This window comes from Schistocerca piceifrons, chromosome 1 (assembly GCF_021461385.2).
Source record: "Schistocerca piceifrons isolate TAMUIC-IGC-003096 chromosome 1, iqSchPice1.1, whole genome shotgun sequence".
Lineage (NCBI taxonomy): Eukaryota > Metazoa > Arthropoda > Insecta > Orthoptera > Acrididae > Schistocerca > Schistocerca piceifrons.
In genome coordinates, this window is record NC_060138.1 from 492,170,761 (window position 1) to 492,186,263 (window position 15,503).

Consider the following 15,503-nt stretch of genomic DNA (forward strand, 5'->3'; position numbering starts at 1 on the left):
CAGCCAACATGCCTGTTAGCGCGGTTTCGGATAACACGCGTGATTTGCTTGGGAACATGTAGCAGCGGTGGACTTGCCAGAGAGAGGTAACCGTATCCTTGCATTCAGCCCTTTGTGCAGCGTAGACGCCGGTGGATGGAGAAAGTTGGCGCCAAGGGCACGTTCCAGACGATCGCCTTACGTAACGGGCATGGCCACGCGCCCCGATCCACTTCTTTGTCCGCGTCATCCTTTTATTTCTCCCATAATCTCCTGTAGCGTGCGAGGCAAGGCGAGATGGTAAACAAAAAAGGCTTATGCAACATAACCAGTGAGCACAGACAAAGGAAGATTCTCGGATCTTCCAATAAGACCTAATATTCGAGAGATACTAATCTCTCCTAGCCAGTTATTTACAGTTTTCATTTCCATCTCTTGAGGGTCATCTATTCAAGGACGCCGTTGTCCCTCGATAGTTTAACTCTTCCACTGAAGAAGTCTTGCCAAAAAAATGTATTTAGTTTCTCTGTAGCAGAGTGTAATACGGTAAATTTCCTTAACTTCGATTTTATCTGCGCGGAAAGAGCCTCATAACTACAGTGACGTGAAGCATATAAAAAACTTAACTAACTACTAACAGAGTTTAGTGCCATTTTGAGATTCAGTCTGGGATGGTCGCCTGAGATAAGAGACACCAAGGCGATCGATCCCTCGTCAACTAAGCAACGTCCGTTCATGGGACACACTGTGTTACGTCACGTTCTAAAAAGAGCAAAGATTCAGTTTTTATGTGAAGTTAAGTTGTTTAAGATTTCAGACGACGGTCATTACGTCCTTCAGAAATGTATAATAGAATGAATGAAATGGAGTAGGAATTGCAAGTGATACTACGTAATCGTCGCTCAAGATTACGTCTGTTCGGCTTTATAAGCTGAAATGGCTCGTGTAATACATAGGCGCTTAGCATTTAGAAGAAAAAGGACATCGTCAGTATTCGTGTGGTAAAGAAAGGTAGTCTGAGGCACAAGCCTGCAAACGGGCTGCTGGCCTGACTGCATACAGAGTGCAGCCTTTCTTCCACGCGGCACTAGGAGGGGGAGGGCGGCAAGCCCATCGGCCCAGACGACTTTTATGGCCGTGAAAAAACCCCGCTTCTAGTCTGGATCGAACGAGGTACCTTCACGGCCGGAGGGTAGCGCTCTACCCGCTAGGCCATTGCGACCACTTACTCTCACTGTACTGGAGCTAATTTTCTGTCGTTCTTCTATGGCTATATAACACGGTAAATCTCCTGAATAAATATACAATTACACACATTTTTGATTATGTGTTATATTAAAAATTCTTCCAATATCCGGTTCAGATCAATGGTTTTGGTTTGCGGGAGTTTTGCCTTGACTAAAAGGCGTTTATTCCCAACTGGGAACGTCTTCGCACATTACTAAGTCGCCTGGTAATTGGCTGAAAAGAACTGTGACTCTGTATTGGGCCGTGTTTCAACAAACAGGGCGCTCTCCTCCTTGAAATAAAAACTTGATCGCATCGCCACTGGTCATTACTTTACGCCCTATGTATACAAATACACCTAGATGTACACTAGGCATTCATATGATCGTCTGCGATAAATCGTCCAAAAATTAAAATAATTTCAATTTCCAGCTTTTGGCCAGGGTTCCCAGGAATTTGGCTTTAATTGCAATGCTTATGCAGAAAATGGAAATCCTCTCCTAAAGTGGTACTCCCTCAATCGTCCTCCAACTCGCCTGGTATTTGGTTGCAGAGATCCTAACTCTATAGCGAACTATAACTACTACAGCGCGTTCTCCTTTTGGAACGGGGAATGAACAGGAAAAAACAAATACAACATATAAACAAAAAAGGAACAAAAAACTCTTAATTTATGTCTGCTGTACATATCGGGCAAGTCATCGACTTGACCGTGTTAAACCTACGCTAAGACACATTCACGCACTATGCACTTACGTTTAAAAGTTAAAAGTTTGATCTGATGCTCCAAAATAAAGTATCGTGTGTTCTTTAGGGGTACCACGCACGTCCTTTATACCACCTGTAAAAGAAAAGTATCTGGATCTTTAAGTGTAGAAACCTTTGTGTTATTGATGACGGGACTGGTCCCTGTCGTGACCGAGTGGTGTAATGAAAGGATGTTAAGTCGTTCCGTACCACCTGCTTTCCGTGGCGAACTTCAGCAGGAAACCCTTGATCGTGGCTTGCTCGACTTACGCAATACTGTTAAAATGCACGGTACCAGACCAACTCCAAGGCAATTTACTGCAGCCGCAGTTGTGGGCTAGAAGCAGATTACAGCACAGCCGTCATGCAACGCAGCCCAGGCTCGCCAAGTGGAACGCGCCGCACCGGTTCCAGGAGCGTCGTCCTCGTATTTCAGGCCGTTCCCCCGAACTTGTTTTCTCACCACATCCTGACCTGTTTCGTCAGGATCGATAACTCTGTAGGCTCCAATGACTCACTTTTGAAGTTACTTCCATCTCACAGATGTTTTCCTGTTTCTTCAAGTTTTCCTTGCTGTGTTTTTTAGCGACGCCAAATTTTGTCATTAAGTACTGCCATATCTAAACCCTCACGAAATGTTATTCATTTTCCACATGCATTACCCACACGGACAAGAAGTCACATTTCGAATAGAAATTTCCAAACTATTAAGACAGTATTACAAAATTAATTAATTAATTAAGGCAGAAGAAATTAACAGCGAACTGGATCCGAAAGATTAGAAATATTTTGAAATAAACAGAGTAAAAGCAGAAGAAGCATCAGAAAAAGATATTTAGAGAAGGAAAGTATTTAGAAATTTAAATGGATTCCAACTAACATGGAGTAAGCGAACGGGCGTGAAGGGGTCCAAGGAAAGAAAAAAAAAATGTTCAAATGGCTCTGAGCACTATGGGACTTAACATGGAGGTCATCAGTCCCCTAGAACTTAGAACTACTTAAACCTAACTAATCTAAGGACATCACACACATCCATGCCCGAGGCAGGATTCGAACCTGCGACCGTAGCGGTCGCACGGTTCCAGATTGAAGCTCCTAGAACCGCTCGGCCACATTGACCGGCCAAAGAAAGAAAGAAAGAAAAACACAGATGTGGTAAACACATGAAAGAATGCTGGAGGAAAAGCAAAGAGCAATTGAGGAGTACCTGAAAGTGTCACGCCGAGCTAAAAAAAAAAAATAAAAATAAAAATAAAAAAATAAAAAAAATCACTTCCAGAAGGACTATTTATTGCCATGCGAGTAGCATGAACTCAACCTTGGTGAACATCCACTCATGATATTGCTGTTATTAGATTGTTGTATTTGTTAACGAGCTTAAGAGACGGGAAGCGCCAAACTGGCGTAACAGTACAACTTTACGTAGTTAAAATGCCGGAATTATATGGAGGTTTCTACCTGTGTCAGTCTTTGCAAGTAATAAAGTAATCCCTTTGTGTTTGTAAACTCTTAACTTTGGATATATTTTTGACACATCAGCTTGGCGGAATGTTGGAGGAAGTGCTAACAGCCTCATTATACGTGTAAATAAAATCTTCACTTAAAATGGCTGCGTACTTTACGATAGTGGTAAAAAATTGAAGAATAAAGCAGTCAAATGTTTTGTGAGATGATTTGTCTCAATGCAAATACATTAGAGAAACTCTTGACGCACCTTTGAATGATGCACAACAGTTCAGATGCTCATACGCTGAAGACGTAAGGGGCTCACTTTGTGAAATACCAATAGATAAATATTCACTTGCACCTTTGAAGGTTTTAAAATTCTGGGTTAAACATTGAACTTTTAACTCTCAGCCGGCACCTCATTTGCTGTACAAAATTTCTAGCATCATTTCCCGATGCGTCGAATGTTTCTCTAATCTCGTTCATTTATTAGTATTTGAGAAATCATTTCACAAAACATTTGACCGTTTTTTTAATTTTTTGTTTTTCAAGTTTTGTTTAGAATATATGAATGTAACATATTTAAATATCGATCAGTATTCTATTTTTATTGAGAGTATATAGATCAAGACAAAGCAGAGAAGTTTCAGTTTATTAAGCTTATCCATTACGAATGTTTAAGAACCTGTGACTGTTTATCAGTGTATATACAGAAAATTGCAACCAGTCAGTTTTTTCAAGTAATTTTTTATTCAATTCATGAACCGATTTTCGAACCTTTTCAGGCTCATCTTCAAATGGTGTGCAGAAAGTTACATAGGAGCTTGAAAAGATTCGAAAAGGGGTTCCTAGAATGAATAAATAACTATTAAAAAATCTGACTGGTTGCAGTTTTATGCATTTACAACATTCAATTTATGCTAAGATTTGATATATTTTAACACTTCTTTCCCATAGGTAGCAGCAGGTGTTCGAAAAGTTATAAGTTTTCCTCCAAATCATGAAATTTTCCTTAATTTCTCTGATTATTTTCAAGCCATCGACTTTTTTTTTCAAAACTGCACCTCACTTCACATTGATCGGTTTGATACGTCAGTTGTACGTTTGTATAATTTCTAGGGAAGCTTTCTTTAGCTCCGCTCAAACATTTAGCCAGTATAATAGACTTGTATACCGTCTCTGATAATTTCTTACGTATGTTCCCTGTCGGAGAACAATTGTAGAATTCATATGATAGTTTATGTAAGACTGTTAATTTTAAATGTCATTATTTGACTAGGGTACATGGGATGATACGGGGAATAGCAAAAATAAACATTCTATTTCGCTCGCAAAGACTATATACAATCGAAAATCGAAATCTGACTTCCTGAACTTCAGTCACCCGTAATCTCATATATTGTTGTGGAACTTCTTGGAGAAAATGTCTGCGTCTGCCGCGCGGGATTAGCCGAGCGGTCTAAGTCGCTGCAGTCACGGACTGTGCGGCTGGTCCCGGCGGAGGTTCGAGTCCTCCCTCGGGCATGGGTGTGTGTGTTTGTCCTTAGGATAATTTAGGTTAAGTAGTCTGTAAGCTTAGGGACTGATGACCTTAGCGGTTGAGTCCCGTAAGATTTCACACACATTTGAACATTTTTTCTGCGTCGCATCAGAAAAGTAAACACATCCGCCGTAAGCAAATGGCTCCTAGAACTGGCTCATTTGTCTTGAATTACCATGTCGTTTTGGGCCTGCTAAACACATGCAAAATTCAGCAATGTAATTTGTAGCTTGTCCGAAGTTCTTCAAATATTAAGTAATTTGGAAGAGTGGACAGTAGGAACATACGGCACTGGAAAGGAAGGAAGGAAGATTAGGTCTTAACGTCCGATCGACGACAAGATCATTGGCGAAGGTGTACAAGCTCGGAGTTTGTCAAGGATAGGGAAGGAAATCGGGCGAGCCATTTCAAAGGAATCACTTCGACATTTACCTGGAGCGATTTTGGGAAATCACGAAAAACCTAAATCTGGATAGTCGGACGCTGATTTGATCCGTCGTCCTTCCGAATGCGAATCGTGTGTGCTAACCGCTGCACCGCTTGACGGGTGTGTAAGCTCTAAAAATAGCTGGACGAACAGTTTATTTGCACGAGAATTTGTGCCATTTCTAAATTGCCGCCGATATGCAGTTCATACAAACAATGCATTTCTCATTACAACTTAGGCTGTCCAAATGTTTTGTGAGATGTTTTTTCTGAATTTTAAATACAGGTGACATACGAATAACAACGGGAAATTCCGCAGTTCTGGGTAACCGTTCCAGAAATGTTTTATTTGAAATCATTCTTCGCTGTTATCCGTGAGTACGGCTTGCAGTTGTGGTATGCTGGGCGCTGAAAATCTTACATTTAATTTTTCTTGCAATATATAATATACACTGCTGGAAAAAATTCAACGCAGTCTGTGTTCAGCGGCACCAGGGTATAATAAGTGCATACTGAGAGGATATGGTGTTAGTGATTCATCCGGCACGGTCGTCGGCAATCGGATGGTGCTCAGGAGTTCTGTCTGGATGCCTTCTGGTTTGACTCTACAGGTAGTTGCTGTGCTGAGTTTAGAGTTAATAGTGTTCGCAATCTTCATTCTAGGATACAATCATACCCCGCCGACGAGTACATATGCCCGTCGAGCTACTTAAACCATCTGAACGGCATCGCATTGTGAGTCTGCGGGAAGCTGGAAGGACGTATCGACGGATTGCTATACGTGTTGAGCACAAAGTATCGGTGATGTGTCGCTGCTTCTAGCACTGGTCTTGTGGAACAAAACCTGTAGACCAGGTTCTGGTTGTCCAATAGTACAGACTCGCGTCAAGATCGACACATTGTACGAGAAGTGGTGGCCGACTGCATATCATCCAGGGACGAAATTCGGGCATATATCGCACCTACTGTGTCATCAGGGACCACTGGGAAACGTATCCTTACAACAGGACTAAGATCACATGTGCCTGTGGCCAGGCTACAGCTGACACCACTAGACCACCAAGCACGGATATGCTGGCGTCGTGGAAGAATCGACTGCAAAATGGCATGGCCATTGCTGTCTTAATTGATGAGTGTAGGTTCTTTGTTCAACATGATTCAAATGGCTCTGAGCACTATGGGACTTAACTTCTGAGATCATCAGTCCCCTAGAACTTAGAACTACTTAAAGCTAACTAACCTAAGGACATTACACACATCCATGCCCCAGGCAGGATTCGAACCTGCGACCGTAGCGCCTAGAACCGCTCGGCCACTTCTGCCGGCAGGTTCTTTGTGTATGCGAGTGATGGACGCACACCTGTACAGGAGAGACCTGTTGAGCAGCCTATTCTCGAGAGCATCCGCCCACGACACACAGGTCCCATTCCAGGTTTCATGGTGTGGGAGTCCATCAGTTACAACTCTCTGTTATGTTTGGTGTTTCTTCAGCGTAAAAAATCAGTGCCCGCTATACTGCACAGGTTGGTATCCCCGTGATTGTGTGTGTTATGTTTCAAAATGGGGACCTAGAAACGACGGAGACGCTTCGTACCGCCGTAGCCCTCAGTGGTTCACAACCCCACAACAGGCCACAGCGCCATGCATCCCACCGCCGCCCCACACCGAACCCAAGGTTATTGTGCGGTTCGGCCCCCAGTGGATCACCTCCCGGGAACCCTTTCATACAAGACGAGTGTAACCCCAAATGTTTGCGCGGTAGCGTAATTATGGCGTACACGTATGTGATGACAGTGTTTGCGCATCAATCGCCGACATAGTATAACTGATGCGGAATAAAGGCAACCAGCCCCCTTTCGCCAAGGCAGATGGAAAACCGCCTTAAAAACCATCCACAGGCTGGCCGGCATACCGGACCTCGACACTAATCCGCCGTGCGAATTCGTGCTGGGGACCGGCACGCCCTCCCGCTCGAGAAGCAGCGCGTTGGACCGAGCGGCTAGCTGGGTGGGCTTTATCGCCGTTTCTTCGATAGGAAGATAATGTGCTCTTTGAGCAGGACAGTGCACGTCCACATATAGCTGCTACGACGCCACGTGCTCTTCGTGATGTACGGCTGCTGTGGCCAGCAAGATCACCAGATCTCTCGCCAAATGAACACGTATGTGACATGGTGAACCGGGAACTTACTCGTTATCCAGAGCTTGCAAGAACCATTGCGGATATGCAACAAAGGGTGCAAAGTGAGTGTGACACTCTGACGCAGGGGGTGATTCGGGACCTTTACGATCTTTTACATGCGAGAATACACTCCTGTGTTGCAGCCGGATTGGGGTATACTGTGTATTGATGCTACTGTTTCGGCAAATGTATTTTATTTTGTCTGACTTTGTTTCTATGTACTCCTACAGTACTGGACACCCTGTCCATTCATTCGTCAATAAAATGCTGTTGTTCTTGAAGGTGTTGTATTTTCTTCCGGCAGTGTGGCAGTGTATTATTCAAAGGAAGTTACCTTATACCCATCTAACTCTCACGGTTAGAAAATGTTTTGTTTTAGGAGAGGAGAGAAAGAAAAGTAAAACGGCAAATTTGCGTAAGAAGGATGGGGCTGCTTTCAATTTTTTTAGATGATAACGGTAATGTTCCATCATTTTTCGGGCCTGCACTCGGGACAGCGACAATTCTTGTCGCTTGAAGAATTGTCGCTGTCCCGAGTGCACGCCCGAAAGATGATGGAACATTATGTCCGCCGGGAAAACTTCAAGAATCAGATAACGGTAATGTCTGGTATTTGTGCCATATTCTGAATATTGAGTGATTCTATTAGAGTACACATGCAAATTAAGTAATAAAACGATGTTAATGTTTTGGAAACAGATGGAATTTTCTAAGGATTATCGGAGTCCCAATGGCTTCTGCCTCAAACCACCATTTTATTAATTTTTTTAAGTACTAGCCACTGCAAAACAGAGACTCCAGGCGGCACGCTGAGGTATTTCTACGAATGTAATGCAATGCAGAGGTCGCTTACAGCGTTCAAAGCAACATTCAGCTCGGAGAGTTTGCTACGTTATTTTAGGAGGTTTATATTCCCACATTTTTAGTACGTAATTAACTTGACGTATAGTTTTTGCATAGTTATCAAAGTGAGGAGACAATTAGCGATGAAAGTAAATATGTCTACAGTTACTGTAACGTAAACTTGTGTTTATATCACAGATTTTATGAGTGAACTTTCATTATTAATTTTGTAATTGGATGTACATTTATTCAATTTCAGGCCCGTTTTTTAATTATTATTTCGGACTATAAATTTTATTAGGCTTTATAATTCATGGAAGTTTCGAGACGTCACCCATTATTTATACATTCGTCTTTTATAGAAGAAATTTGGAGTGATATGGATTCAGAGGCATCTGAGGCAGGTACATGAGGAACTTCAGCTCCTCTGCCAAGTCCTGGACTACGGAACTCATTGGAAATGCAATTTATGACGATGTTGATAGCGACAGTGAAGATGGGCCTGTCACGTTAAACTCACAAATTAGTAGCTGCGCGTGACTTCTCTGAATGTAAGCTGTCAGTCTTCCGTGGAAGAGTTTCTGAACATGTTTACACAGGAAATGATGAAGGTTGATATGTCCCAGTAGTTCCAAACTGAAACAGCCTCCATAAAACAATGGACTGTTAACTTTCCGACAATTTTCTTGTTGTTTACGATAACAATAAAGTTTAATTTTGTGAAAAATGTTAAAATCATATATTTTTTCATGTTGTTGGGATTCGAAGGGTTAACGAGGAAAATGAACGACTGGCATTTTTCCACCAAAGTATTTTTTTTCAGATCTAAAAGTAGTGATTAGTGCTAGAAAAAGTTCTCGTATTGTCAGATATCGAACATCATAACTGTCACGAACCTAAACTAAACGAGATACATTTCACTATCCACTTAATTTTGTAGAGTAAATTTTTCCCTTCACCTGCAATTAATTCTCTCAATGTTGCATTTATTAATATGTTTTCATGTTCGATTTGCAGATGTTGCGCAGCCAAAGTCACAGATATGGAAGGCAGAGGAGGTGGCCACGCTGGGAGAATTGCTGCTGGACATTTCCATCAACCTGGCCAAAACGTGAGTATTGGGACACGAGCTCTCTCACGATATCGTTCGTGAAGCTCTCTAACGCCCTTCCTCCTACAGAAAACAATATTGTGATAACCATAGACGCTGACTTACCAAGATGGCAGTGGCATTAATCTTGCAAGTGTGGACGAGAATATGAGGAAGACAACACGATTAAAGCCTGTGGACGTACGACTTTTATTCTGTAGCTTGTTTTACATCGAACACGTACGACAGAGTATTTACAAGCTCATATACAGCAAATGGCTCGAGGTGCAAAATCGCTATTCTTTGCACACGAGGCGTCAAGTCTAACTTCGCCTTATGCACACTGCTACTGCAAGGGAGACATGGGTACCTCGGTATTTATTTCCGATTACATTTATACCTTCATATTAAGAAGCCTCGGACGTTTTAGGGCTTCATACATCAGTATTTGTTGTGACTTTCGCGATACGTGTGTGATTTTCGTTAAAGGCAAAGTTGTCTGACAACCTATTTTTTTCTGTTGATAATAGCAGTCACAAAATTACAGACTTTTCCTACAGAGTGGGCAGCCATATGTGTAGGCTTTATCCTTCTTATAGCCGTGTACATTAGGACGACACAAAGTGTGATTTTTTTACCTCCCACTCTTTCCTTCATTACCAAACTGACTACTGATTCATGCCACAAGTAGTCTTAGCAACTGATCCCTTCTCTTCGTCATGTTGCGACAGAATTGTCTCATCGACCGCATCCTTCTTTCAGTGAAATTGTGTCATAAATTTGGTTTTTCCTCAGATCTGTTCAAAATGGTTCAAATGGCTCTGAGCACTATGGGACTTAACATCTGAGGTCATCAGTCCCCTAGAACGTAGAACTACTTAAACCTAACTAACCTAAGGACATCACACACATCCATGCCCGAGGCAGGATTCGAACCTGTGACCGTGGCGGTCGCGCGGTTCCAGACTGAAGCGCCTTGAAACGCTCGGCCACACCGGCCGACTCCCCAGATCTGTTCAGTACGTCATTAGTTATTCGATCTACTCACCTAATTTTAAACATTCTTTTATAGCACCAATTTTCAAAAGCTTTAATTCTTTTTTTGTCTGAGCTGCTTATTGTCTACATTTCACTTTCGTAGAATATTACATTTAAGACAAATATCTTCAGAAAAGAGTTCCTAACACTTAATTTTATATTTTTGATGCTGTTGCCGTCTTCAGTCCGAAGAGTAATTTGACGTAGCTCTCCACGATACGCATTTCAGCGCAAGTCTCTTCACCTCTGAGTAACTACAGCAACCACAATCCATTTGAACCTGCTTACTGTACTAGGCTACTGGTCGCCTCTGTAAATTTTACCCCCGTCACCACTACCCCATCCTCAACACCAAGTTGAAGGTTCCTTGATCTCTCATAATGCGTCGTGTGAACCGATCCCTTCTTTTAGTCCAATTATGATGTACATTTCACTTCTGCTCAATTCTGTACATTACCTCCTTATTAGTTAGATGATCTACCCATGTAGTCTTCAGCATTCTTCTGCAGCGCCGCATTTCAAATGCTTCTGTTCTCTTCTTGTCTGAACTGCTTATTGTCCAAGTTTCACTTCCGTGAAAGGCTGCACCCCACATAAATGCCTTCGGAAAAGAATTCCTAACACTTATACTTATATTCGGTGTTAACAAATTCATCTCCTTCAGAGACGCTCTTATTGCCATTGCCATTCTATGTCTCGAGATTATTCTGAGAAGGAGGTCGGTGATGGACAACATCTTCAAAATGAAAGTAATATGTGAAAACGCACGAAGGTTGGACTGGAGACGCACGTTGCATTGATTGACCTCCAGAAAGCATACCACAATTTACCCACTAACAAACCGTGCCAAAAGTTGAAGGAGACAGAGTTAGATCAAAGACTGCTAAAGGTATGAAATGATAATTAAATGGATACCCTAGCTGCAAACCGGCGTTAATATACTTCATTGGGGATATGTTGAAAATGTGTGCCCCGACCGGGACTCGAAACCGGGATCTCCTGCTTACATGGCAGACGCTTTATCCATCTGAGCCACACATTTTCAACTTGTCCCCAATGAAATATATCAACGCCGGTTTGCAGCTAGGGTGTCCATTTCATAATCATTTCATTTCTAGCAAAGCCGCCTGGTCATCAACGGTAACTGTTCTTTCGGGAACAGATACTACCGTCATATTTTGCTAAAGGCTGTTATAAAATTACACGGAAATAAAACAGCGAGAGCAAGGATTGGAGATAACTTGACAGAAGAATTCGAGGTGAATATGGGTCTGTGGAAGGCATGTGGGCTGTCACCGACCCTCTTTAAGATGTATCTAGGAGCAGTCCTGCAGACTTGGCAGATTATAACAGTGACAGTAGAGGACAGCAAGATAGTGAATCTGTATTTTGCAGATGACCGGATTGTACTAGACGAGATGAAGATGATCTGAGTCATATGATAAGAAAGATTAAAGAGGAATACAATAAGACTGGCCTGAAGATGAATATGAAGAATTGTGAGTACTTGACTGTTTGAACGGAAAAAGTAAATAATCTGGAGATAGAAGTGATTGTAGGTGTGGAAAAGGAAAAATAACTTGGGGTACTACGTAATTAACAGAGCACAGACAATGATGAAATCACTAGCAGAATTAATAAAGGACGAGTTGTAACAAGAGCAACGAACTCTATTCTGTGGAACAAAAATATAAGAAGAAACACGAAGAAGAGAGTGTACAAGATTACAGTCCACGGTGCAGTTTTGTATGGAGCAGCAGGAGACACGCTAGAAAAAAAAAAGAAAAAAAAAAGAAAAGAAAATTAAATGTTGAGGAAAGTAAAACAGAAGAAGATGGCAACTGGGGGCGGAGAAACAGCGCCAGTCAGCCGTAGATAATACGCAAGAAGAAGAAGCCATTCTATATTTTATATCCTCTCTACGTCAGCGATCGTAGGTTATTTTTAATATCTCATTTCCTAGTCTAATTCCCTCAGTATCAGATTCGTTGTAATTCTTCTACCGGTCCCTTTTTAACACGATCTTAAATCCATCTGCGGTACCCCGTTTCTTTAGCACAGGTGCAAATTTAAGTCGTTCTGTGGCCTGTACATAACGATTGCAGGCGAAGAAAGTAGTAAGACTGTCCGCTGACTCGAGAGAAAGGAGAACGTATAATGGCGCGAGGGTTCGGCGGGCCAGCAGGGCTGCTGAAATAAGCGGGCGGCAGCGACTTAGCGTGATGTGGGTGGCGCGGGGCGGCGACGCCCACTGCAGGAATGCGGCAATGTGGGTCGCGGGCGGCCTGCCGCACTGCTGAGGCACACCGTACTGACTGAGTCTGACGTCCGGCAACGCGAGCCGTCTGCCGAGGGGCGATGTCCACTGTGACATCCCACCCAGTGCGCAGAACGTCCAACAAAGGCGTTACACTACTGATGTCAGCATCTCGTGGTTTTGTTGTTAGCATTTATGTGAAATACAGAATTGGAAATGAAAGGGAATAGATGCGTGGGAATTCGTGACTTCCAGCAGCACGGGGCATTATGGTAATGCAGTGGCGAAAGTTGAAAGTTTGTGCCGGACCTGGAGTCTAACGCGGATTTACCGCTCTTTATGACCGTTGCCTTAACCACTATGGCCGTCCGGACATGATCCCTGACCGACTCAGATTTCTAACGCACATTGCAATGCAGCGTCCCTCGTCCATTAACCACTACTGGCAAACTGTTTATTGCCGTAGGAGTTCGAACGATATTAGTGTATTCGTAATGAAACGACAGACATGCCCGACTGAACAACACCACTGACATACATACACTGAATAGCTAAAGAAACTAGTACACTTGTCTGATATCGTGTAGGGCCCCCGCGAGCATGCAGAAGTGCCGCAACATAACGTGGCATGGACTCGACTATTGTTGAAGTAGTGCTGACTGACATGAATTCTGCAGGGCTGTCCATAAATCCATTAGAGTACGAGGGGGGGGGGGGGGGGGGCGGGGTGGACATTTCTTCTGAACAGCACGTTGGAAGGCATCCCATGTCTGGGGAGTTTGGTGGCCAGCGGAAGCGTTTAAACTCAGTAGTGTGTTCCTGGAGACACTCTGTAGCAATTGTTGACGTGTGACATGTTGCATTGTCCTGCTGGAGTTGCCCAAGTCCGTCGGAATGCACAATAAACATGAATGGATGCAGGTGATCAGACACCATGCTTGCTTACGTGTCACCTGTCACCTGTAAGCGTCGTATCTAGACGTGTCACGGGTCCCATATCACTCCAACTGCACGTGCCCCACACCATCACAGAGCCTCCACCAGCTTGAACAGTCTCCTGCTGATATGCAGGGTCCATCTATCCATGAGGTTGTCTCCATACCTGTACACGTCCATCCGCTCGATATAATTTTAAACGAAACTCGTCCGACCAGGCAACATGTTTCCAGTCATCAACAGTCCAGTGTCGGTGTTGAGGGGCCCAGGCGAAGCGTAAAGTTGTGTGTCGTGCAGTCATCAAGGGTACACGAGAGGGCCTTCGGCTCCGAAAGCCCATATCGATGTTGTTTCGTTGAATGGTTTGCAGTTTGCTTTAGGACTGCACTTCTGTCACGCTGAGCGATTCTCTTCAGTCGTCGTTGCTCTCGTTCTTGCAGAATCTTTTTTCGGCCGCCGCGATGTCGGAGAATTGATGTTTTACCGGATACCTGACATTCACGGTACACTCGTGATATGGTCGTACGGGAAAATCCCAACTTCGTCGCTACCTCGAAGATGCTGTGTCCCATCGCACGTGCGTAGACTACAACACCACGTTCAAACTCACTTAAATCATGATAACTTGCCGTTATAGCAGCAGTAACCAATCTAACAACTGCGCCAGTCGCTTGTTGTCATATAGAGGCGTTGCCGACCGCAGCGCCGTATTCTGCCTGTCTACATGTCTTTGTATTTGAATATGCATGCCTATACCATTTTCTTTGGCGCTTCAGTGTAAGAGCGCCTCCTCTCCTTGGCGTTTGTTTCAATGCGGATGCACTAATATCGTCCGAACTCCTAAAGGAATGAATAATTTGCCATTGGGAGGGGGGGCTTAATAGACGAGGGACACTGCATTGCAACGTGTGATAAGTTGGAAATTTGAGTCCGTCAGGGATCGTGTCCGGATGTCCGAAGCGGCTAAGACAACCGCCTATGAGAAGCGGTACATCCGGTTTCGAGTCCCAGTTCGGCACTATCACCATTGCATTACCACAATGCTCTGTGCGGCTGGATGTCAGGAATTCCCACCCAAGCCTTCCCTTTATTTCCCCATTCTCTATTTCCTGGATATAGTCCAGTCTCTGTTTTGCTCTACAGTTAACACTTTCTACAACTCTCTCTAGTACCATGGAAGTTATTCTGTGATGTCTTAACAGATGTCCTACCATCCTGTCTGTTTTTTTTTTTTTCAATATCTTCCACATACTCCTTTCCTCTCCGATTCTGCGGAGAACCTTCTCATTCCTTACCTTATCAGCCACGTAATTTTCGACATTCTTCTGTAGCATCACGTCTCAAATGTTTCGATTCTTCCGATTTTCCCACAGTCCACATTTCGCTGTGACCCAAACGTACATTTTCAGAAATTGTTCCCTCAAATTTAGGCCTATGTTTGATACTAGTATTCTCTTGATCAGAAATGCCTTTTTGGCCAATGCTAGTCTCCTTTTTATGTTCTTGCTCCATCCGTCTTTGGCTTTTTTGCAGCCTAGGTAACAAAAGTCCTCAACTTCGCGTACTTCGTGATAACCAATTTTGATAAGTCTCTCGCTGTTCACATTTCTGCTACTTCTCATTACCCTCGTCCTTCTTCGGTTTACTCTCAGATCATATTCTGTACAAATTAGACTATTCATTCCACGCAAAACCTCCTGTAATTCTTCTTCGCTGTCATTGAGGGTAACAGTGTCATCAGCGAATCTTACCAGTGATATCCTTTCACTTTGTATTTTAATCGCACTCTTGAA

At 43.2% G+C, this 15,503-nt stretch overlaps 1 protein-coding gene across 1 annotated transcript in view; it reads left to right on the top strand.

The window, feature by feature from the left end:
* The window catches only part of LOC124795499 (chorion peroxidase-like), a 244,959-nt gene that overhangs the window by 168,025 nt on the left and 61,431 nt on the right, over positions 1 to 15,503 (top strand). The window contains exon 4 of the mRNA XM_047259556.1: positions 9,407 to 9,500. Coding sequence (XP_047115512.1) covers positions 9,407 to 9,500 — 94 coding nt within the window. The remainder of the gene's footprint in view (positions 1 to 9,406; positions 9,501 to 15,503) is intronic.